The following is a 22,634-nucleotide window of genomic DNA, read 5'->3' on the forward strand; positions in this document are numbered from 1 at the left end:
TTGTTTCTTTGTCTTTTATTTAGAACAACACAAATGTTTTAAGCATTGTATCTGTGTGATATAGTACATTTAAAATTAAATTATTTCAAAACAGTATATTTAAACATTAAATATAGGTGACATGTATGAAGGGCTTGGTCAGCACGGGTTGTGCGTGTTAGGTCTCTCTCTTTTTTACCTCTTTTCTTCCTCAACCACCTTCAGTTTAAATCTTGTGTTAGAAACAATGCAGTTACTGAAATACTATAAAACACTCTTTCTATGCATGACAAGTTTTCAGACATTTTTTTTCTTTTTCATTTTTTCCTTTTTTTTTTTTTTTGTTTTGCACTTTCATTCAAAATATTTCTCTCAGTAACTCTGGCCTGAAAAGAGACTGTGGGTTTTGATTTGACCGTGTTGCAATACAAAGGAAACATGACTTGATGTGAATATTGATACAGAAGAGAAGTGCTCCCAGAAACTGACTCAAACCATGAGAAATCTGAGGTAAAAGTTGTCTTCATTAGAAATGGATTCCACACTACATTACTGCATAAAACAAAACAGTCTGTCCACTTGGAATTGTATTCCAAAAAAATGGACCATGTAAAAACAGACAGGGTAACAATATCCAAAATAATTGACTTTTTCATCTGTCCAAATGTGTACAATATCTCAGGCAATATTGTACTTTTGGCCGGTAATTTGTTGACTAAAAAAAACCAAAAGTGAACATCGAATATACATACACATACAGTCTAGTGAAATCTAAAAAGGTCCCCACTGGCCTCATGAGGCAGCATGTGTGACTGTCAAGGAGCCATCTTGGTCAGTCTTGAAGGTTGGGGTGTCCGTGGGCAACGAGGTGACCTCTACCATGCCTAGCCCAGTGTGAGGGACGCTAGTGTTCATTATGTGTCTTTGTAAATGTTTTATCCAGTCCTCCTGAACTGACAAGGGACCTTGGAAGACCAGGTCACAGAACCTGGAAACACAAAAAGAAATGCAAAACCAGGCAACCAGGTTATCTGGCAGCTTGAGACTGGGGAAAAAAATGAATTGGGGATTAAAAAAAAAGCAAACACATTACCTGCAGGTGAGCCTGTACATTTCCTCTGGCGTTTGAGTTAAGGGCAGTGTCTTCTTTTTTGAGCCAGGCCTTGAGCGTGTCCTAACTGCTTTACAGTCAATCGCTGAAAGACAGAATTCCATTTACAGCCCAACATTAACACTACAGTATATTTAACATTATAATGGATGAAAATATCTGATGAACACTGGAAAATTGTCTAATGACATTTCAGCAAGAGTTCTTTGAATGGGCTTTGAATGTGTGGACGTTTTTGACTTTTGCTGTATTATGCATGGTCGAGTGTGGCTAAGAAAGGGCCCAAGATCAAAGCGTGATGATGTGCGCCTGCAGGAAAAGTGGGTCCTGACAACTTGAAGCCACCAAGAGGTCGCTCTGCAATTAAAATCTCTGCTAAAGCTCCAAAAAGCTGATGCCCTCCTACATTCTTACCTTGGGGAGCACACAAATAACCACTGGTGGACTAAATATAACTAAGATTTGGACATCGCAGCTCCTTTTGGTTTCCAGCTACACAGTTTTATCAGGCTGAGATTTCTGCAGCTGTTGGTGCCTGAAAGTTTGTGAACCCTTAGCATAAATATGACCTGCTGTCAGAATAATAGAGCCCAGTTAAACAAGATAAAAAATATTACATCATTCCTTTTATTCAATAATCCAACGTTACATAAGAGAGGTAAAACTATGTGCTTTTTGCTTTTGCGGTCTGCTCTAACATTCTTGCTAGGTTAGGGGTTAGGATTCTGACTTGGCCGCATAGTCTTTATTCTTCTTTAACCTTAAAGTACAAATATTAGTGATGAAGGTCATTGTATTGCTGCACGACCCACTTTCTCTCTCGAGATTTACGTCGCAGACAGATGTCCTGGTTTTCCTTTAGAATTTGCTGGAATAATTCAGAAGTCATTGTTCCATCTGTGATGAAGAGGCATCTTGGCCTAGATGCAGCAAGCAAGGCCCAAACCATGATACAACCATCTGCTCCTCTCCCTGCCACGCACAGCTTTGCTGTTTGGTGTTCTCCTTTTAACAATTTAATGAACCTGAACTTTTGCCAGCATGGAAGTGGTGTTACCCTGGGGTCCTTTATGATCATATGAACTACACACCTTGCTCTTGGGTGATCTTTGTGGGTCGACCACTCCTGGGGAGTGTAACAGTGGTCTTGAATATCCTCCATTTGTACACAATCTGTCTGACTGTGGAACGGTGGAGTCCAAACTCTTTCGAGATGATTTTGTAACCCTTTCCAGCTTCATGAGCATCAACGACCCTCTTCCTGAGTTCCTCAGAGAGCTCCTTTGTTCTTGGCATGATGCCATTCCACAAACACAGTTAGATTCTGACATTCTGATTTTTTTTTTAAACAGAACAGGAGGTGCACTCACACCTGATTGTAATCTGGCTGATTGAAAACATCTGACTCCAATTTCAGATTAACTGATAATCCACGAGGTTCACATACTTAATACATCTTAGGACTTGAAAATCTGAAGTTGTTTTTGGTCACATTTATGCAGAAATCTATTAAATTCTAAAAGGTACTTTTCTTTGGAGGTTTTAACCAACAGTAGAGCATTTTTTATAAGTAGATGCTCACTTTCTTTGCACTGGGTAGACTTGAAAACAAATATTTTGAAGGTAATGCGATCTGATGTGATTCTAGTGTAAAAAGAAAGCAGAAGGAGACTTCTTTGTGGTAAATGCTCGAAAACCAAAGATTTTCTTTACATTTTTTTATTTGAAGTGGAACTGCTACTAAAACTGTGGTCAACACTGCAGAAAACAGATTGGCTTTTGCAACTATTCCCAATCTTCCAAAAAAGGTAAAAGGAGATTATTCAGTACCAGGAGAAGCCAAAGAGTATGCACAGAGGAAGAATAAAATCACTTGTTTTGTGAGCCCAGCTGTTTTGAGTTTTGATGTTTTTGTTACTGATAAGACCTAGTCAGGAAGAAGGCTAAGACAAAATTCTGGCGTGAAACTGGATTAGCAGTTTATGGGGACATAGTAGCGTGAATGGTAAGTGTAATTGTAAAAGTTTTAAGAAGAAAGCATACAGGTCGTAGTCTGACTAAAGATTTTACTAGTGGCACTTACTGGTTCCCTCGAGTAAGGCGATCCTTTTTCTTTTTGCATATGCCCGGAGGTGATTTGACAATGCAACACCACTGTGGAACGTTGCGTTGCAATGGATGCACACCTTCCTGTTGAATTCACCCTTCTCTGCGAAAAGACAAAATCAATAAGAAGAAAATAAATACAGAGGTTTAGTGAGGTTTACTTATTCGTCGGAGGTGTTGATCAATTGTAGAAACAGACACTGGTAAGTTTATCATGTCTAAAATCAAGCTTTCAACAGCTTCCATCACATTTCAGCAAATAAGCCGTCTGCGACAAGAAAGAAATGTACTTGGAAATGCCTAAATGTCAATATTTTATTTAATATTACACTATTAACTGCAAGGCGATAAAACAAGAATAAAGCTAATCTGTATTATGTGTAACAGCCGCTTCCGTTTCATCCACAATACAGGGTATACTCTTATTCTCTACATTTATGCTGATGACATCTTAATTTCAACACACATGCACACTCACAAACACACAAAAAAATCCTGACAAAAAACAGCTGCTGCAAATCTGAGTTTTAGAACATGCACAAGTTTAGACAATTAAATTTAATGGTAGTCCAATGCATTGTTACTTACCAGATATTTGGTTTGGCAGTGAAGATGCAACTTTTGCTCCTGAATTGTGTTCACTGTTTGAAGAAACTGTTATCATGTTTCTGGATATCTGAGAGGATCCCTTTAGTCTGGCATCTTCCTGACACTTCCTTTTCTTTAGAATTCCTATCAAGGCAGTTGTGCCTGAGAACGAATTTTTAACATCCAAATTCGTCTCCTGTTGCCTTTGTTCAGATTCAATTTCTGCTAAAGAAAAGGTGGGTATCAGTGGTTTGGCTTCAGTGCAAACGCTTGAATCAGAATTACTTTTTGTGATTCCAGTATGGGGCGATGTGAAACGATCAGCACTGGACAGCTTTGAAGAAGCACCATAGTGGAAATGGTTCCGTCTCTTTCCCACAATCTGAAGGGCCCTCTGGAACTCCTTCTTGTCCCTCATCAGCTCTCGTAGTAAAAGTAATGGGGATTTGTTTTTTGATGCAAAGCTTTTACCAAGCTTTTTGAGGTGGCCTCGTATGTGGTTTGACTGCCCAGTCCTGTTGTCAAACGAGTCCCCACATAAGGGACAAGAATGAATGCTCTTCACAGTCTCAGAGTTCGACTCTAGCTGTAATGCTGAGAGAAGTAAAATAAAATTAGGCACAAAAACATTGCACCGTATAATATCAGACATTTGAACTTTGTAACACTGAACGACTTGTAATCTATAATTTAAATCCAGTTTGCAAGTTGGGTTTTATGTTTTATGCTCACAGTTCCTTCCACTGGTTTTATACAGGTATCTCAAAAGAATGACTGCCAAGATCTTGGATGCAGCTAGCTACTGTTGGCTAGCGCTTTGTCGCATGGAGTTACACAGCGGGTAGCTCTGCATGCTTTATTTGGCAGAGTTTTTACCCCAGAAGGCCTTCCAACTATTCCCATCAGGAAAGGCCAGATAACCAAAGGGGATTTGTCTCTCTGGCTGGAATCAATGCAGCAATCTTCCACTTGCCCAGCAGATGTGTTAACCACTACACTATGGAGACTGACGCAGCCAGGCGCCTAACCACCCCCCACCAAAACAAGATGGAGAATTTGGAAGAAGGCAGCCCCACTGATTTTCACAAAGCAGTTCTTGAGAGTTTGTCAGTGTTGATTGTTACCGATACAACCTACTGAAATGACCTTTGACACTATACTGTTTACATATGAATTACCGTATTTCAAAATGCTTATATTCTGCTGCACTGCTGGCTGCAGAAATCACCAAGACCAGAAAGAGAATCTTTAATTTTCTCTCGTTGCTGCTGATGTGGACAGAAGATGACACTGGCTTGCAGTGACAGATCACAAACAATGGAAGCCTACAGTAGATTGTGGAGCGAACATTTCATTTGATCTAACCATCTTGCAGAAAACCCTATTTATAGATAGTGTACAATAGTGCTGGGCGATATGACGATATATATCGTGTGGACGATAGAAAAATGTCTATCGTGCCATTTGTCTTCTATTGTTTCTAACCTAGTTTTATAAATTATTACATAAAATATATCATTAAATAGCCTGTGGCAAATATATTAGTGTTGTCTTGTCACTATACATACTCTAACTTTATGCAAGAGAAAATAAAGTATAAAAAAATGATATTTTTTGTAGGGGTGCATCAATACTTGTATCGGTATTGAACCGTTCGATACAGTGCTTTCGGTTCGGTACACATGTATCGAACAATACAAAATTTTTAATTTATTTTATCAACTTTTCTTCTGACGATGCTGTCTGTGTCGAGAGCTCAGTGGATCTGCGTTCGACTACTCCGCCTAGGCTGCACTGTCGAGCGCAGATCCACTGAGCGCAGCATGCTCTTGTGGGGGGTGGGGTGGGCAAGCTAGCAAGACAGAAGCTAAGCTCGTTGCAACATGGCAACTGCCTCAACGCTACCCGAAATTGAACCTCCCCCACCCTCATTCAGATCTGGCATTTGGAACTATTTTGGTTTTCATGTGAAGTATGACCCTGATGGTAAGCGCGTCATGGACAAAAGTACAACAGTATGTCGGATGTGCCACGCAATGCTCAATTACATGGGTGGGAACTACTGCGTTAGCGCAGTTTGCTCGTTAACGTGTTGACGCCGTCCAGCCCCACGCACGGGGCGATCCGCGGTAACTCGTTAAGGGAGATTTGCCGCGTTATGGCGTTAACGTCATTTTAACGAGATTAACGCTGACAGCACTAGTGGGAACACAATGAATATGACTGCACATTTACGCCGACATCATCCTAGTGCAAAGACAAGTGGTAGCAGACAAAAACAACAAGCACGCATGCTACAAACTTTACCCGAGTCATTTAGACAGCCGTTAGCACATGATTCTCCTTATGGGGACCTGATATGTTTAATATGCTGCTGAGAATATAGCCCAGAAGAAGCGTATAGTATAGCTTTTATTTTGGAAAGAGCCATTTCTCTTTTCCAAAGATGAGTGATTTCTCGATCAGATAGATTTATTTATTTTTTTATTATTTTCTTGTTTCAGCAACATTAAATTTAAAAACTGTACTTTTGAGTTAAAATATATATTTATAATTTTAATAAATGACAAATTAAAAAGGCATGAACATTTTTTTGTATCGAAAAAATATCGAACCGTGACACCAAAGTATCGAACCGAACCGAACCGTGAATTTTGTGTATTGTTGCACCCCTAATTTTTCGCAAAAACTCCGCCTTGTGGTTTTGCGACATGCTTTATGGTAACTCAAAACGATGGATGCGCGACAGGTTGCAGTTTCATGCCCGGACATGCAACAGGCAGAGACAAAGGCAGCCCAAGAAGAAGCACTTTTACCGAAAAGAGGGGGTACGTCTGTGATTTGGTTACATTTTGGGTTCAACAGCACCGACACAGAGCAGAAGACGCTCATTTGCAAGCTATGCTATAAAACTAATCCCACACCCGATGGCAACACAACAAATCTCTTCTATCACCTACAGAAGGTACACAAAGGAAAACTCAAGAACCCAGAAAATCCAAGCTAAACCAAGTTGTGGAACAACGGAAGCAAGTTTGGAAAAGAAAAACTATAGCCAGCCGAAGATAAAACAGTCTTTCACACAAGGCACGCCGTTTGAGAAAACATCCCAGTGCCATAAACAAATCACAGGAGCCATCTCGCGTTACATTTGTAAAGGCATGGCCCCTGTTTATGTAATTGAGAAGGACAGCTTTCGTGACCTTGTCACCCTCTGCGCTCGCTGTTTACAGACTGCGTACTTTCCACATGACCACACTGGAGTCATGTTAGCCCAAGGTATGAGTCTGCCATTGCTACATATTTAACGTGCATAAAGTACATTATGTATATATATATATACATGCATGTAGTACTCATATATATATATATATATATATATATATATATATTAGTTTTACCAACATATATGATATGCATGTTAGTAAAACAAATATTTTCATCTACTGTTCTGGCTGTAGTAATTCCGAATGACCCCTAATTAAGAAGTAATGTATCTAGGTCTTTGTCAAACTTTTCAGAGAATAACTGGAAACATTGTGGTAATATTGCGGTATATCATGATATATATCGTCATCGTGATATAAAATAATTCATATCGTGATAAATATTTTTTCCATATCGCCCAGCACTAGTGTACATAACTAATTATTGCAGTTAATAACTGGTCAGTAACAACCAGTCACTAGAGAAAAACTCCAACCAATTGGCGAGTGGTACCTTCAAATTAATTTGATTAATCTGTTGATGGTTTAGTTTTTGGAACCACATTTTGAGATCTCCTGCAGTATCTGTTACAACTCGGCAAGAGCACGTTTTAACAGTAGTAATAAGGAAAGCTGTAATGCACAAGAGTTTTTCTTTTAAAGAAGAACATGCAATAAGCACTCGAGTACCTTTTTTCAATCGGCGTAATGCTGACATCTTCCGTCGAATTCGCGGCCTCCTGTCTTGACAAGCCACCTGCTCAGGAGGCACAACATGGCGCGCATTGTAGCTGAGCCCTACCCTATGAAGATGCCCTCGGACGTGATTTGACAATCCAACACCTGACTCAAATACTGCAGGACAATAAGGACAGTTCTTGCGGTCCGATTCCAACTCTGACAAATCATCTCCGAAGGATTCCCCCAATGGTATTTGGTGGGCTTCAAAGGTTTCTTGAAACACTTCTGTTTCTATGCATTCTTCTTTGATTTCAGGGTCATTCTGTTCTTGCTCTTCAGTCTTTATCTTCTCAAAAAGCCTTTTAGATGCTTGCAGGGCACCCCTCATAGACATTCTTCTGCTATATGTGTAAATGATGTTTTGTTTTTCTTTTTTGATGCCATTGTCAGAAAGGTTACTGTTTGCATCTGTGTCTTTAAACTGGAAAATATCCCTTTCATCATAGTTGGCCACTTCTTCAGGATTGACTTTTTTCGGACTTGGCAAAGGCTTTGGTAAGATAAAGCATGAGTCTTGGTCGGAGGTGTTGCGATATGGGGTGGACATCTTTCTTTTAGATGGTGTCTTTTTGACTGTCGAGGGATCTATAGTCACACTGGAGCCATTTGGGGATAAAGTTGATTCTTCATCCTTGACTGTCAATGTTTCAAGCAACTCATCACAACCATCTTTGTCACTGTCCTGAACAGGTTTACTACAATTATTGCGTTCCTTCTTCTGCTCTAAACTCTTTTTTCCATGTCTTTGTCGAGACAGGAGAACATTAATAGATTTGTCCAGTTTTGACTCTGTTACTTGAGACCTGGGGCCTCTCTTAAGCTTGCTATTTCTGAATAAGTCTGAAATGTCACTGGACCCATTAGGTGAACAAGCTCTTTTAGAGGCAATCTGATTTTTGATAGAGATTTTAGATGTAAACTCTGCATCTTCGACAGGAGTTTTACAAGTAGGCACTTGCTGCTCCTTACCTAGTTGTGCGTTTTTCTCTCTATGCTGTGCGGCTTCATATTCTTCAAAACTTTGTTGATGGCGTCTGAGAAGGTGATTCTTAAAAACATTTTTGCTAAAAGCTCTATAAGAACAAATATCACACGAGAAGATTCCATGATCATCCTCCTGCACTTGCTTTCTAACCGTAATAACAGTGTGCTGCATAATGTCATGTCTCCTAAGATCATTTTCACTAAGAGTCCTGAAGCTACATTTGTCACATCTAAACTTTCTCTTGTCCTTCTCATGTGTCTTTGCATGTTGAACAAATGTGTTTGGGCAATTTGTTCCAAATGGACACTGAGGGCAGAAAAACTTAGCGTTTTTATCATCTTTTTTCCGATCATTCACACCTTTGATCTCTTCAGTAAGTCTTGTTCTCTTGTCCTTATGGATGGACATGTGGTCAATAAGCAAACCACTTTGTCTGAAAGACTGGCCACACTCTCGGCATATGAAGGGCTTTGGTGAAATATTGGGAGGTTCAACATGAGACTTCATATGACGATGCAAATGATGTTCTTTCTTGAATATAAGTTTACATTTTGAGCATGGGTAACAGGACGGCTTCCCCTCTGAATGAGAATTTATTGTGAGTCTTCCCTTCAATGGAGAAAGTCCGTGTTTCATGTTGTTCTCATGCGAATTCCTTGAAGGTCCATTGTAAAGAATTTCCTTGATGGCCTTTACTGTTCCATTTGGATACTTTGAAACTTTTCCTGTTGGTGATGACTGTGACTTAGAGAATTTCCTTGACTTTCTGACTTTTCTGACAGGAATGGAATCTTCTTGGCCTTCAGCCTCAGACAGTTCCTCAGATGACTTGGGGCTCAATTCAGGGTAAAGGTCTTCTGAAGGATCTACCATCACAACCATGTCCATTTTCCGTTTCCTTCTCCTTTGGCTATTAGCAGGAGAGACTTCCTCTTTAGTCTCTTCACCAGGGGAATCACTATGGTTTTCCCAAAGAAACTGCATAAACTCTTTGTGTGGGTCCCAATTTAGGTCACTGGTGCTACTAAAATTATCCAATGAGTTCTCAGGTGACTCATCAAATCCCCAAATTCCTGCAGTGTCGATTTCATGTACAGTTTTTAGAGGCGTGATACTCTTTTCCTCTTCTTTTTCAGAGGAAATGCTATTGAGTTCATGGGCTTGTGTAGCCTGATGAGAAGAAGGTCCATTTCCCAAGCCAACCGGAGACAACATATCTTCATTTGACAGAACATCAAGGACATTGTTTTGTTTTGGGGAAGGCTTGCCAAAGGAATCAGTGCAAGCAGCGGATTCTTGCGCCATTCTCACTGGTTCCTGCAGGAGTGTGAGGGCATTGATCTCAGGATCTGCATCTTTGTCATCTTCATCAACACCTGTCAGACATGACATTTCTGCTGCCATGACCTAAAAAAGAAAAGACATTCTTAAATATACTCACTAACAAACAACTAAATAGTATAGTATTATTCAGTTCAAACCTCTGGCCTGAAAATAGACCACTGGTCTGGAAATTATGTAGCTTTTTTGACTTCCTCTTCATAGTACACATATATTTGTAAATAAAAGAAAACTTCTGTGTTAAAAAATTGTATGGTAATTTTTTCACATCATACGTGAGCTATTGAGGTCACATGAGGCAAGGTGTGCATGGGGGATTAAATCAGGGATCACGTTAGGATAGTAAACTATAAGTTAATGCTCTCATGCAGGTATTTTCTAACCATCCATCCATCAATCCATTTGCTACCACTTATCCAGCCAACAAAGAAACCTAGATCTCCCTCTCCTCAGCCACTTCCTTAAAGTGTTCCTATGACAGTCAAGACATATAACCTCTCCAAGGACATGTCGTTCTTCCAGGACATGTCCTTTTTCCAGGACATATCCTTCTTCCAGGACATGCCCTTCTTCCAGGACATGCCTGGAACACCCAGGAGACACTATAATCAGATGCCCAAACAAGCTCCTCAGTGGTTCTACTCTGAGTCAGTGAATGACCCAGCTTGTCCCTGACCTGGAGTGGGTATTCTATCCTTTTCTGACTGAGAACCATGGCCTCAGACTTGCGTTAAGTGTTAATTCTCATTTCTTCCAATTAACACTGGGCTGCAAACTGCTTCAATGTGAGCTGGAGGCAACCACTTGATGAAGCCAATAGAGCCACAGTGTTTACAAAAAGCAGAAGCCACCAATGTGAAAGCCTTCCGGCACCTGTTGTTTCCACCTGAAGATTCTGTCCGTAAAAATTAGAATAGAAACTGTGACAAGCCCTGGTGAAGTCCAACACCCACTGGAAACGAGTCCGGCTTATTCCCAGCAATGCAAACCAAGCATTTTGTTTTTCTTTTGGTACGATAACAAGGAGCAAAATGACTATGTTTTTCCATCACATTCATGGGTGAAGGGAGCAAACATGAGGTCTGCTGGCTCAGCCAGCATAAATGTCAGCCATGCAAAGTACCCATAAACTCAGGTAAGCAGGCTGATGTGCAAGCTGGGCAATATCTGGGTACCTAATGGATGAAGCTTACCAAACCATCTTGACATATGCACAGACAAAGATTTTAAGATAATATACCTATGGAACAAATGTAAAAAAAAAACAACCAAAAAACATTTGGTGCTCCATCTTATGATCTCTTTGGTCACAAGCAGACCTCTACAGGGCAAAACACTCGCCATTTACTCTCCTAACCATAGTAAAACTAGAAAAAGAACAACACGAAGTCCGTACTTTTCATGGAGTTGTTGTTGTTGTTTTAATCATTGATGTTTTTGTCACACTCCTCCCATTCCTGTTGAACTCAGTTATTGCTCCTTTCCCAGTTCCCACTTGTCAACCAGTCAACAGTCCTCTGATGCACAGCGTCATCCACGTTGAGCACAGAGCAATTGGAATTTTGGATGACAGCATGGGAGCAATGCTGTCATCCATAGGCCCTTTCCATTGGGCATATGGAGAGCCAATGGAAAGGGGTCATTGGCTCTCCATAGGCAAATACCTCAGCAAATGGACACAACTACGAAACCATGTTAAGCATAAATCTATTAACAGTTGCTTACTACAGTACTAGTCACGAACATGCCAGGGATGGTTACTAGCTAGCTATAACTTAGATATTCATCACGTAACTTATTATACTAATAGTCAAGTATAAAATATATATACACCGGTTAAAACCGGATGTTTTTATCAGCATGCCAATATTATTGGCCAAAATTTGCCATTTGGAAACCTATCAGTATCAGTATTCATAATGGTCAATAATTTAAAAACTCAAGAGATGGGAGAAACACCCTTCTTGCTATGAATATTGACATCACATAATTTTTCTGCCTCTCCAACCTCTCTACACACAAAGTAGGGCAGGGCATAAACAATTAAGTAAATACCCTAACAGTTGTTGTGTGTGGTTAACTGTTTAAGGAAAAAACAATATGGCCAACATATTGGAACATCGATTTTTTAACTCACCAAACAAAACATTTTTGAAATCTTGAAGTAACACTTAAATTGCACATTACCTTTAGCTAATATTTTTGAACTTTTTCATACCTCGCTGCACAGGAATAAATGTTTATTTTGAACCTCAAGGGTGTAGGTAGGAAAAATGGTGCAGTAAGCATAGAACCCGCAAGAAGCTGCTGCCAAACAGCAAACAGAGCTGGAGTCATCAGTCAACCGGAAGAACATTATTCATTTAATTGAAAAGCTTCTTTCAGATGCTCCCATATTCCCAAGGGGTCAACACAGCAGATGGATCCACACAGATTTTGTACACGTTTTCATGTTGGAAACCATTCCTGACACAACCTTGTGTCTCCACCCATTTTTTTGCATGTTAGGCAAATGTGTTAACCACTACACTGCTGAGCCACTAATTGTTGTTTTACTGAGTATTTTGACTATTCATGTCATTTTTCAAAGTAAAACACAATTCCTTCTTTTAAATAGTACTTCTTTATCTTACACATTAGCTGAATGAATGGGTTAGGTTTTGGACTATTTTTAAAGCCAAAATTCATCTTAAATTTGCAAAAAAAATGTTTGTTTTTTGACACTAGCAACCAAGAGAACAAACATTTAATGGTAAAAATCATTAACAGGAGCCCAGAAATGCAAATACAGATTAGTGGTAGTTAGCATTGTCTGTACATGCAGCTTGTAGCATGCTTTAGCAGATAGTATAAACTTGACAAAACAGGAAACTGTTAAAAACAACATTGAATATTTATATTTTTAAATGTGCAATTTGTAGTTCTTGGTTATTTAGATGTATAAAGTAAAGCGTTTGGCTATGCTACCAGAGTTGACTTCCTGGCTCAATCAGCATTTACTGTCTAAAAAATAAATAAAGCTAAATACAAAATACACTCGATCCTTAGCTTAGATAATTAATTCTGGTCATTGTTAACACCACAAGGTCGAAGGAGCGAGAGGTGTTGTTTTTGAAGGGCAATAAAAGTGTCATACCAAGTGAATGCTTCTGTGGCACACAAAGGTGATCCTAACATGTACGTAGCAGCACCAAATCTGCACAGGGATGTACCTTATAAATGGCTTTTGGTGAGCGGTGTTGGATTTTGTATAGAGCTAAAACTTTCAGCACAGTTGTTCAGGTACATGCCAGCCCACGATAGTTGGTGTCCGTTTCAAAATATGCCTTTTTTTCAGAGCAAATATGATCATCTAGACAAATGTTCCGTTGAAGGATCATTACATTTCTTTGACGTTTATATCACGATGTGTTGCTGGATGCTGCTTGCAGGAGCTGCAGACCATTCCATTAAGGCTGTTCCACACCAAAACCTATTCCTCAGGCTAAAATCCAGCTAATGACAATCGTTACTCGCTACTCATAATACAAACACCATTCCAAATGATGAAAAACAAACAAACGTTACCTCTGAGCGGTGTGGATGAAAACAGGGCGCAATTTATACGCTGCATTGAATAATTTCTTACTTTCGTCTTCCATCTATTTCACAGTCGCCATTTTCCTGTGGTGGTCTGGTGTGGGACAGATCATTTCTTTCGTACGGGTAATCATACATGTAATTTACTCTAGTGTAAGAGGACAAACTTTTATCCAAATAATAACGTTTAATCCTGTGACTGTTTTATATAACAGCTATAGCAATAGCTCATGTTTTCGTCAAGTATTATTTCGTCGCGTATTGTTTCGAGTCGGCCTCATGCTCCCCCGAGAGATTTGTAATGGTTCAGTCCAGATAGGAGGCATAAAAGCAGAGTTAATGACCATCTCTTTTGGGTAGCAGATTTTTGGGGGGGCTTGATGTCGTGTAATCACAGTTTTAATTGATAAGATAAATTGATAGGTTTGGTTTGGATTATTTTAAGCACACATTTGGTTTTGCTTTTTAAAGTTGCTGCTGACGCACAGACAGGAATTGTATGCCAACACAGGAGAAATGTTAGCACTCCCCCCCCCCCCATGGTTGTCTTCTCTTGGGTCTTTGTTGCGTTTGTAGCCGGTTATTAGCCGGTTCAGTTACTCTCTGCCTCGTAGTTTAAAGACTTGGGACACATTTTTTAAACACACGCGACAAAATTTAAAAATAAATCCTGTAACCACTCTTATACCTGTCCCTGATTGTTTATAAGGGCATTTTTCTACAGCTGAGTTCAGCACTGTCGAAAGGAAAACGTATTAATAAAACAACTGTCAGTCACTGTGGAGTGAGGTCAGGGGGTTAAACTCAGGCCTGACCAAACAATGTCTTCGTATCTGCAGAGTAATGTCTGTTATCACAGGTGGGTATACAGTCATCATTTTAAGAAAGACATTGTTTTTAACTTACCAAAGCGGTGAACCGTCAAAATGTCTGCATAATTTACTGTTATTAGCTGGTTCTTACATGTTAGCTAAGCTAAAGCTGCCGACACACAGGTGTCCTTAGCATAACAACCTAGAAAAGTAGTAATGCAAGCATTTTGCTCTTAAACACCTTCATTTAAATGCAAATGAAATGCAAACAGATTGTATGTGACTTTGTTCAGGAGGTGAGCTGTCATGCAGTAAACATTTTCAAGAAATCTGTTAATAACTTGTATTAGCTTAAATGCTAAAGTCATATCAGCTGGATTATGACTAACAGGAGGGCTGTGCAAAAGGCCTTTGCTAGGAAAGTGGGCAGTAGGTGCAGTGATTTATTGAAACATGTTCAAACGTACATGGAAATGCAGTATATAAGGCAAAAACAAAAGGGGTACCTAATGGATGAAGTTCATATAATTCTAACGTGCTTGAAAGTCGATATTTGACCGCCTTTATTCTTCATCACAGCCTGAACTCACTTAATCAGAATCAGAATACTTTATTAATCCCTAGGGAAATTACGTAGCATTAGGCAGGTAGAATTAGGCACCTTTCCTGTAATTTCTCTAAGTAGTCTTGCTAGTGCTCCAAGCTTCTCGAAGGACATTCAAAGGTCGTCTTTGGATGTTGGCTGCCTTTTGTTCTGTTCTCTGTCAAGATGATCCCACACTGCTTCAAAAATGTTGAGGTCCAGGCTCTGGGGAGGAGAGTCCATAGTGTGATAGTGTGCCATCGTGTGTGTGTGTGTGTGTGTGTTTATATACAGGTATGCTTTTACTTCATCTGCAGTGTGTTTGGGATCATTGTCATGTTCAAAAACGAAGGTGTTGTCAATCAGACGCTTTCCAGATGATATATTGCTTGGCGGATCGAAATTAGGTCATGACTTTCAGATACTGTTCATGTGCTATAGATAGTTTTGTAGGCCTTGTACTTCTTCTTTTGTCCTCTACTTGCCCAGTTTACTCTTTTCCTTAGGAAAATACTGCACATAGACTTGAGATCTGAAGCATTTTCAGCTAACAGCTCGTTGGGAAGCACCTTGTTGATGCAAGAATTTTATTATAATGCCTGTCAAACTTTGTGATCTTTGGTATTTTTTGTACTACAGAAATGTAAAGAAATTATTTGCTGACCAACTGCTAGTAACAAAGTGCCTAAAGATAGAATTTAAAATAGGTTCTTTTGTAAATTGTCTGTTATTTGTAGACACAACACTGGTACCCTTTAATGCTTCAGTGAGTCATAGGTTTGTTTTAAGTGGCTTAACAAACAACAACAACAAAAAATTTGTAAAATGGTCAGGTACAAGGACTGGACTGAAAAAGCACCCAATGTCCAAAGGAAAACTTTGAAACACCTTCAGATGATTTTTTTAATACCAAGAAAATCTGGAATCAAAATATTTTTAAAAATGAGGGATGGCTCAAGATTTTAGCACAGAACTGTATATTAAAGCTAAATCATTCCCATGTTATCTGCCCAATGCTATGATACAGTGGGGATTGAAAACTTTAAGGCCATAAGGGCATAAAAATGGTGTAACTACATCATTAAGAGGCTTGATTGAGCCTCTGAGGTCATGAAAGAAAAATGAAGATAAACCTGTTAGCTCTGTGTTAATCTTTACCACAGACCAAAGTCCCTTGGTTGGCAGCAACAATGGCAGTTTCCCCACAATCTCTAATCTAGGTTTTATAGCGAACAGGTCAGTTGTGCATATGCATTTGTTGAATCTCTATTTTCTTGCCTCTTAATCATTTATCCCTAAACCGGTTTGTATTCAAATTCAGTGAGTACATAGCTGTATTATCTGATGAGATGTTGGACTCTGATGACTGCACCTTGGCCTTGGATGGTCTGTTTTTTGACAAACCCGCTGTCCATGAAGTGTAAGTACAAAGAGGTGCCCCACATATTCCCTTTTGTCTTTACCCCTGTAATCTGAATTATTCTGTTTGACAGAAAACCACTGCACCAGGAGGTCAGTCTATGGCAGCTGGAAGAGCCTCCATCTCTTACTCATATTCCAGCCACTCAGGATATACAAGAGGAGGCTGAATCGCTCTCTACACGATACAGTATGTTGTGCTCTGGATTAGGTTGAATTCCTTTTCACTTGACTTGAGTAAACTGCTCAGTATCAGGCCAATTGAAGCCCTACTAAATTTAACTCTGTGACTCACTGACTCAGTGGCTTGAATAGGCTTGAAAGCATTCCCAGTTTTCTTTGACTTTGCATAAACAAATCTGAATCTGGGTCTTATGATATATTCAGATATAGATGGAAAGGTTAATTCCCCGATGTTAACTTTGTTTAATCTAATCAAAGCACTGAAGGCGGCTTTATTTTATTTTATTTTTTTTAGAGGGAAACGCATCACAGCTACCAGCAACTTGGATTCAACTCTTTCTCATTCTTCAATGTGACTTGCAGGTTTCTCAGAGGCAACCCATAAGTTTCAGCCTCTTTTTAAAGGATCTGCTGGCCTTAAGGTGCTACCTTCAACAATCAGCAGTTCCTGCAGTTTTAACAGTGATAAGAAAGAGACTGAGAAGACTAAGGGAGGTAGCAGCAGCAGCACCAGCCAATGCGATGGCCTCCAGGGAGGTGAAGGGTTCAGGGATTACTCTCAGGGTGGCTGTCAGAGTGGCAGAGGTGGCGATGAAACCCTGCAGGACTCTGGTCATGTGGGCCTCAGCAGATGGTTGTCTCAGGACTGCAGCAAAAGCCTGCCTCTACGTACAAGGAAAGTCTTAGTTATGTGCACATTGTTTTCAGACATTTACTGTGTTGCATGTGTTTCATGAGGAGTAGAAACGTAACAGTTCCTTGATTTCAAGGCGTTTTAACTGCAGATTTGTAGTATGTGACCCATGTGACGCCATAAAAAGCAAGTCAACTCTTTGTTGATCTGCTTTTTATGGCCCGTGGGATGTTTAAACTAACAGGATTACTATCATTCACTCTATAAAACACATATTTCTATTTTTTATACATGTGTACTGTAGTGCTGATTTACTCTTTAATCTCTGGACTCATAAGAACACAAGAAGATGCTAAGCTATCCTCCATGTTAGCCTTGTTACCTGATTGTGCAGCCCCCTAACAGTCTAATCTGCTTCCACCTCTCTTCTCTTCCATTTCTTTATTTCCTCCTCCTTCCCACAACAGCTTGTTCAATATTCAGGTGTATACCAGTGGAGGTGACTCTTTAAACATAGGTGACCTCAGTAGCAGTGGCGGCAGCAATCAGACAACATCCAGACCTCAAACTTTTCTCAGTCAGGTTACCATGGCGACAGCGCCTCCTCCTCCTCCTCTTCCTCTTCAGCCGCCACAGGCGACAGTTGGCCGCGCAGCTCCTCCTTTCCCCTCCAAGCCCACCCTCTCGCCCCCTCCCATGGGTTCATCTGCAGCGAGTGGCCGACCCCCGCAGCAGGCGGCACACGCATATACGCAGGACAAGGGCACAAAGAAAGGTTTTGTTCCGCCCATGACGCCTCGGCCGCTCCTAATCCAAGGTGTTACACTGCACTGATATACTGGCAGCCAGACGCTGTGCTCACTGTGTAGGAGCTCTTTAAATACAGCTCATATAGCTTCTGTAAAGTGTTGCAGCTCATCAACATGCCAATGTCTGGCCATGGCAGCAGCTGCCATGGTGTATTTGGGTGTGATGAGGTGAAATGAGGTGAGCTCTGCCCATTGATTTCTCCAGTGTAATGAAACATACTGGTCACTAGGTGGTGAATAGTAGACGCAGTGGACAGGAACAATAGAGGCCATTTTAACTCATTGTAGTCTGCAAAGAATCAGCAGATTCTCTTTTGTCACAAATGTACAACACTACCAAATGCTGCATATTCAATTCAATGTGTAATTGTTTCAATGAAAATCTTGCATTAATTAAAATTTATAATGTCTTAAATAATATTGTCATTTCAGGATCTTCTGGATCTGGAGTTTTGCGCCCAGTTTCAGAAATACGTATCCTTTTTCTTGTTCAAATTGACACAATTTGAAGCTGTTAGGTAGTGTCTGAATCAAAGTGATGTTTCCTAAAACCTGTTACACAGCATTTAAGTTCAGATTTGTCTTCAGTGAGTTTCCCTTTTTCAATTACGTTCAGTCCAAAGCTCTGGATGATGTAAGCATTTGTTTGTAAATCTGCATACACAGAAATCATGAAAAACACATCTGGTTAAATGTAAATTTACACCTGTGTAAATGTAAACTACCCCTGGCACTGTGTCCTCCAGTGTATGTGTGTTTGGTCTGTCTGCAGGTTCTTTACACAAATAAAAACTTTGTGGCCTGTGCTCCTACGGGATCTGGTAAAACAGTGCTGTTTGAGCTGGCAATCATTCGCCTGCTAATGGAGACACCAGAGCCCTGGAGAGATGTCAAAGCTGTATATAGTGAGCATGCAGTATTATTGGCTATAAGCTGTTAAATCCCACTGCTCATTCATAGCTTGGGCTGTTGTATCTATTCAGTGCTTTGAAATGGCACACCTAGCTATAATCACACACAGGGGCTTTGAATATGTGTGTTACTTTCACCATGTTCTGATTTTTTTACTCCAATGATTTTTGAATTATGAAGCTCTCGTATAAAGACTCATTGTTTTTTTCACCAGTGGCCCCTATCAAAGCTCTCTGCAGTCAGTGCTTTGAGAGCTGGAAAAAGAAGTTTGGTCCTCTAGGGCTGACCTGCAAGGAGCTGACTGGTGACACAGAGATCGATGACTTCTTTGAGATTCAGGACTCCCACATCATCCTGACCACGCCTGTGTGTGACATTATGAAGCAGCATAATTAGGCAAATGCAAATTAAAGGGTAGAAAGGGAGGGGAAATGTAAAATAAGATGTTATGTCTTATTTAAATATTCTTATATTTATATGCGTCATAGATTCATACATGATCATTTATATTTTTAAGGAAAAGTGGGACAGCATGACCAGAAAGTGGAAGGATAACTGTTTGCTGCAGCTAGTTAGGCTCTTCCTTATCGACGAGGTCAGTGCGTTTGTCACATATTTTGCTCACAGAACCGTTTTTGGATGTTACTTCTTGCCTCTTTACTTTCCTGCACAATGGGGGATGCACTGGCTACTTTGTGTCTTATGATGGAACATTGCACGATAGCACATAATTAGCCTCTGCTCTCAGCACTTTATTTTACTTGAGGTTATCCATTAAAAATGATGGAACATCTTGTTCCTGGAGTCTGTATTATGGGAGTACACAGACACTGGCCTAGTTCTTTTAGACTTGCACTCATTTATGTTAATAATAAAACACAAAGATTGATTTTGTATTTTACGTGCATACAAATATCCCTGAGCCGTTTCCACACATGAAAAATATGTTTGTACCAGGTGCATGTCGTGAAGGATGCAACCCGCGGTGCCACGTTGGAAGTGGTGGTGAGCAGGATGAAGGCAGTACACACCTTCCGGACTTCACAGTATCCAGAGGCCAGCCTCTCTATGAGAGTTGTGGCTGTGTCTGCTACCATACCCAATGTATCTGATGTAAGCACCCGCTGTACCTGTTTGCATTGTCTCTCATTTGTAGATCAGTAACTTGTGGATTCTCAAACTTCCTGCCTGTTTTTAGATAGCAGACTGGCTGTCAAATGAGAACGGCCCGGCCACATATCTGGATATGGATGAGAGCCACCGTCCAGTGAAGCTAAGGAAGGTGGTGCTGGGATTCCCCTGTGGTCCAAATCAAACTGAATTCAAGTTTGATTTGTCACTTAACTACAAGATAGCCAACATCATACAGACGTACGCTGAACAGAAGCCTGCGCTTGTGGTGGGTTGTAAAATTTATCCAAACTGCATGTTGTTTATGCTTTCTTTCTGAACATGATGGAAGATGCAGGTTTTGTTTTTTTTTGCCTCATTATCTGAAAATTGTGTCTCGTAGTTTTGCTCTACAAGGAAAGGAACTCAGCAGTCAGCCGCAGTTCTGGCTAAGGATGCTCGATTCATCATGAGCATCGAGCACAAGCAAAGGTTTGACGTTCAATCATCCGTAGTGAAACATCCACGCACATGCAAGTTTACAGAGCAGGCTGTTCTGATTCAACTTGTGTGATCTGCTTGACTCTGCAGGTTGATGAAATATGCAAACTCCATTCTCGATTCTAAACTGAGAGGTAAGGTATCTGAAACATGTTATCAGTGGTACTTTTTAAAAGAAAAATGACCTTGGGCCCCTCGTTTAGTGGTTTTGCAATTTGCTCAGTGATGCTTTGTAGTTTCAGTTTCAACATCCTTTTGACACAAAATAAGGTCTAAAGAAATGAGTTTGAAGAACTTGAATGGCCTGCACAGAACTCACAGATCTCATTTGTATCTAACTTATGTACGATGAATTGGAGAAAACACATTCAATAATGCAGATGTTGCATTTGGTCATATTTATGTGAGTTTTGACATTATCAACCGATGATTATGTGACACATTGGTGTATGGTTGAAAAGTAACAAGATGACAAAGACACTTGTAGTGCAGACACAGTGTATATAGAGTGTAATCTACCGATGTATCTATGAATTTATTTTAAAGTTGAGGTAATATACTGTTGCTGAGACAATGTCCCTGCTTACATTTTTATGTTAATGTTACATACTTTGAAATGTTGGTAGTTGTAAGAGATTACAGCTAATGTAATGCCCCAATCAGATTTTGTTTGTAGGATTTGAAATCTAGTGGCTGAACAGGAGCAAATCCCTTCAGCCAAGTTTTTAAATCTTTTAAATGTTTTTCATATTTTTCAGCGTTAAGATGACGTTTGAGACAAATGTTTTACTCAGATATTTTAACCACTTTTGTTGAAAACTTTGTGTTTTGAATATGCAGCTGAGAAAACACAATATGTCAAATGTCTAACATAACTTTGTGGTAACTTTGTGGTAACTTGGTTTGCGGCCCAGATTTGGTGGCGTTAGGAGTCGGCTACCATCACGCAGGAGTTGACTTGTCTGATCGGAAGTTGATAGAAGAAGCCTTCACTCTGGGAGACCTGCCTGTCCTCTGTGAGGCACAGTTTTATCCTGCGCTGTGAAGTAATATGTTACCACACAAGTGTGCAACATGATAATTTTTTTTCCCTGTCACACTGCTGACACAAACAGGAACAATTACAATTACCACAGTAATTGTTTTTGCACATCAGCTCCTTGAACCAATCACAGGGTTGTGTCAAAAATAACTTAGGTTTCTGTACCATAATATGTATCAATTATATAACAACAATAAGAAATATTGTTATTTTGATGGTAATAGTATATATATTTAAGATGATATACTTCATTTGTGCTAAAAGCGGTGAAATTGTGTGACAACAGCCAAAATATGAAACGTATCCTGTACAAAAAAGTATCCTAAATGAGGAATAGCAGCTAATTAATTTGAACAAAATGCAACAAAACAAAAATGAAATAATTAAAAAAAAAACTACAAACAGAAGCAACAGTGAGAGCTCAGTGAATAAACATTTAATTAAAATATAAAATATATTTTATTATAAATCCCAGATTTCTCAAATTCGTTTGTCGCGGCAGTTCAAAAATTTAAACGCATAGCAGATAGCATGACATGTACTTCAGTAAAATTATCTCAAGGGTTAGTAAAATTTTAAAATATATTAAGGCAAAAATCATCTCTAATCCAAATAAATACAATGAAGTAATTAAGTATCAATAGTACTTACTATTACTTACTAAATTTAAAGGTATATTAGTACAATTTTAATACTCATATCCAACACTAGAATAAATGCTGGTGTTGTTTAATTAAGACGCAAATACAGTTTCTGAAGTCCAAAAGGTACAAAAGTCCACAAAAGGGAAACAAACTTAAATCCAAAAATTCAAATAACAATGGAGAGGACATGAGACAAAGGAAGACAGCACTATTTATACGAACACCTGGGGAGTGGACACAGCTGCTACAAATAAAGCACAGGTGAAGACAATAAGAAAGTCACACAGGAAATAACAAGAAGACTAAACACAAAGAGCAGAAAAGTCACCGAACGTGAGATGAAAGCAAG

At 39.6% G+C, this 22,634-nt stretch overlaps 2 protein-coding genes across 2 annotated transcripts in view; one reads left to right on the forward strand and one right to left on the reverse strand.

The window, feature by feature from the left end:
- znf644a (zinc finger protein 644a) lies at nucleotides 1-13,867 on the reverse strand. The gene is made up of 6 exons (XM_063462256.1): nucleotides 13,625-13,867; nucleotides 7,681-10,123; nucleotides 3,785-4,378; nucleotides 3,174-3,299; nucleotides 1,073-1,175; nucleotides 1-967 (listed from the first exon to the last, which is right to left on the reverse strand). The coding sequence occupies exons 2-6, from the start codon at nucleotides 10,118-10,120 to the stop codon at nucleotides 772-774; spliced, it is 3,459 nt and encodes a 1,152-aa protein (XP_063318326.1). The 5' UTR covers nucleotides 10,121-10,123; nucleotides 13,625-13,867; the 3' UTR covers nucleotides 1-771.
- hfm1 (helicase for meiosis 1) overlaps nucleotides 13,736-22,634 on the forward strand; it is a 20,233-nt gene continuing 11,334 nt past the window's right edge. The window contains exons 1-15 of the mRNA XM_063462260.1: nucleotides 13,736-13,789; nucleotides 16,353-16,451; nucleotides 16,525-16,640; nucleotides 16,997-17,303; nucleotides 17,729-18,084; nucleotides 18,509-18,550; nucleotides 18,640-18,710; nucleotides 18,849-18,981; nucleotides 19,203-19,354; nucleotides 19,506-19,583; nucleotides 19,946-20,101; nucleotides 20,187-20,387; nucleotides 20,502-20,590; nucleotides 20,690-20,733; nucleotides 21,514-21,615. Of these exons, the coding sequence (XP_063318330.1) occupies nucleotides 16,381-16,451; nucleotides 16,525-16,640; nucleotides 16,997-17,303; nucleotides 17,729-18,084; nucleotides 18,509-18,550; nucleotides 18,640-18,710; nucleotides 18,849-18,981; nucleotides 19,203-19,354; nucleotides 19,506-19,583; nucleotides 19,946-20,101; nucleotides 20,187-20,387; nucleotides 20,502-20,590; nucleotides 20,690-20,733; nucleotides 21,514-21,615 (1,918 nt within the window). The 5' untranslated portion in view covers nucleotides 13,736-13,789; nucleotides 16,353-16,380. The remainder of the gene's footprint in view (nucleotides 13,790-16,352; nucleotides 16,452-16,524; nucleotides 16,641-16,996; nucleotides 17,304-17,728; nucleotides 18,085-18,508; nucleotides 18,551-18,639; nucleotides 18,711-18,848; nucleotides 18,982-19,202; nucleotides 19,355-19,505; nucleotides 19,584-19,945; nucleotides 20,102-20,186; nucleotides 20,388-20,501; nucleotides 20,591-20,689; nucleotides 20,734-21,513; nucleotides 21,616-22,634) is intronic.

The sequence above is a fragment of the Pelmatolapia mariae genome, linkage group LG18, assembly GCF_036321145.2.
Source record: "Pelmatolapia mariae isolate MD_Pm_ZW linkage group LG18, Pm_UMD_F_2, whole genome shotgun sequence".
Classification (NCBI taxonomy): domain Eukaryota; kingdom Metazoa; phylum Chordata; class Actinopteri; order Cichliformes; family Cichlidae; genus Pelmatolapia; species Pelmatolapia mariae.

Excerpts from the sequence above, each read along its gene's own strand:
- znf644a (XM_063462256.1), bottom strand. The coding sequence starts at position 10,120 with ATGGCAGCAGAAATGTCATGTCTGACAGGTGTTGATGAAGATGACAAA. Across the intron at positions 4,379-7,680 it reads ATTACGCCGATTGAAAAAAG|CATTACAGCTAGAGTCGAAC; the intron begins GTACTCGAGTGC and ends TACTTCTCTCAG. Across the intron at positions 1,176-3,173 it reads CGCCTTACTCGAGGGAACCA|CGATTGACTGTAAAGCAGTT; the intron begins GTAAGTGCCACT and ends TCTGTCTTTCAG.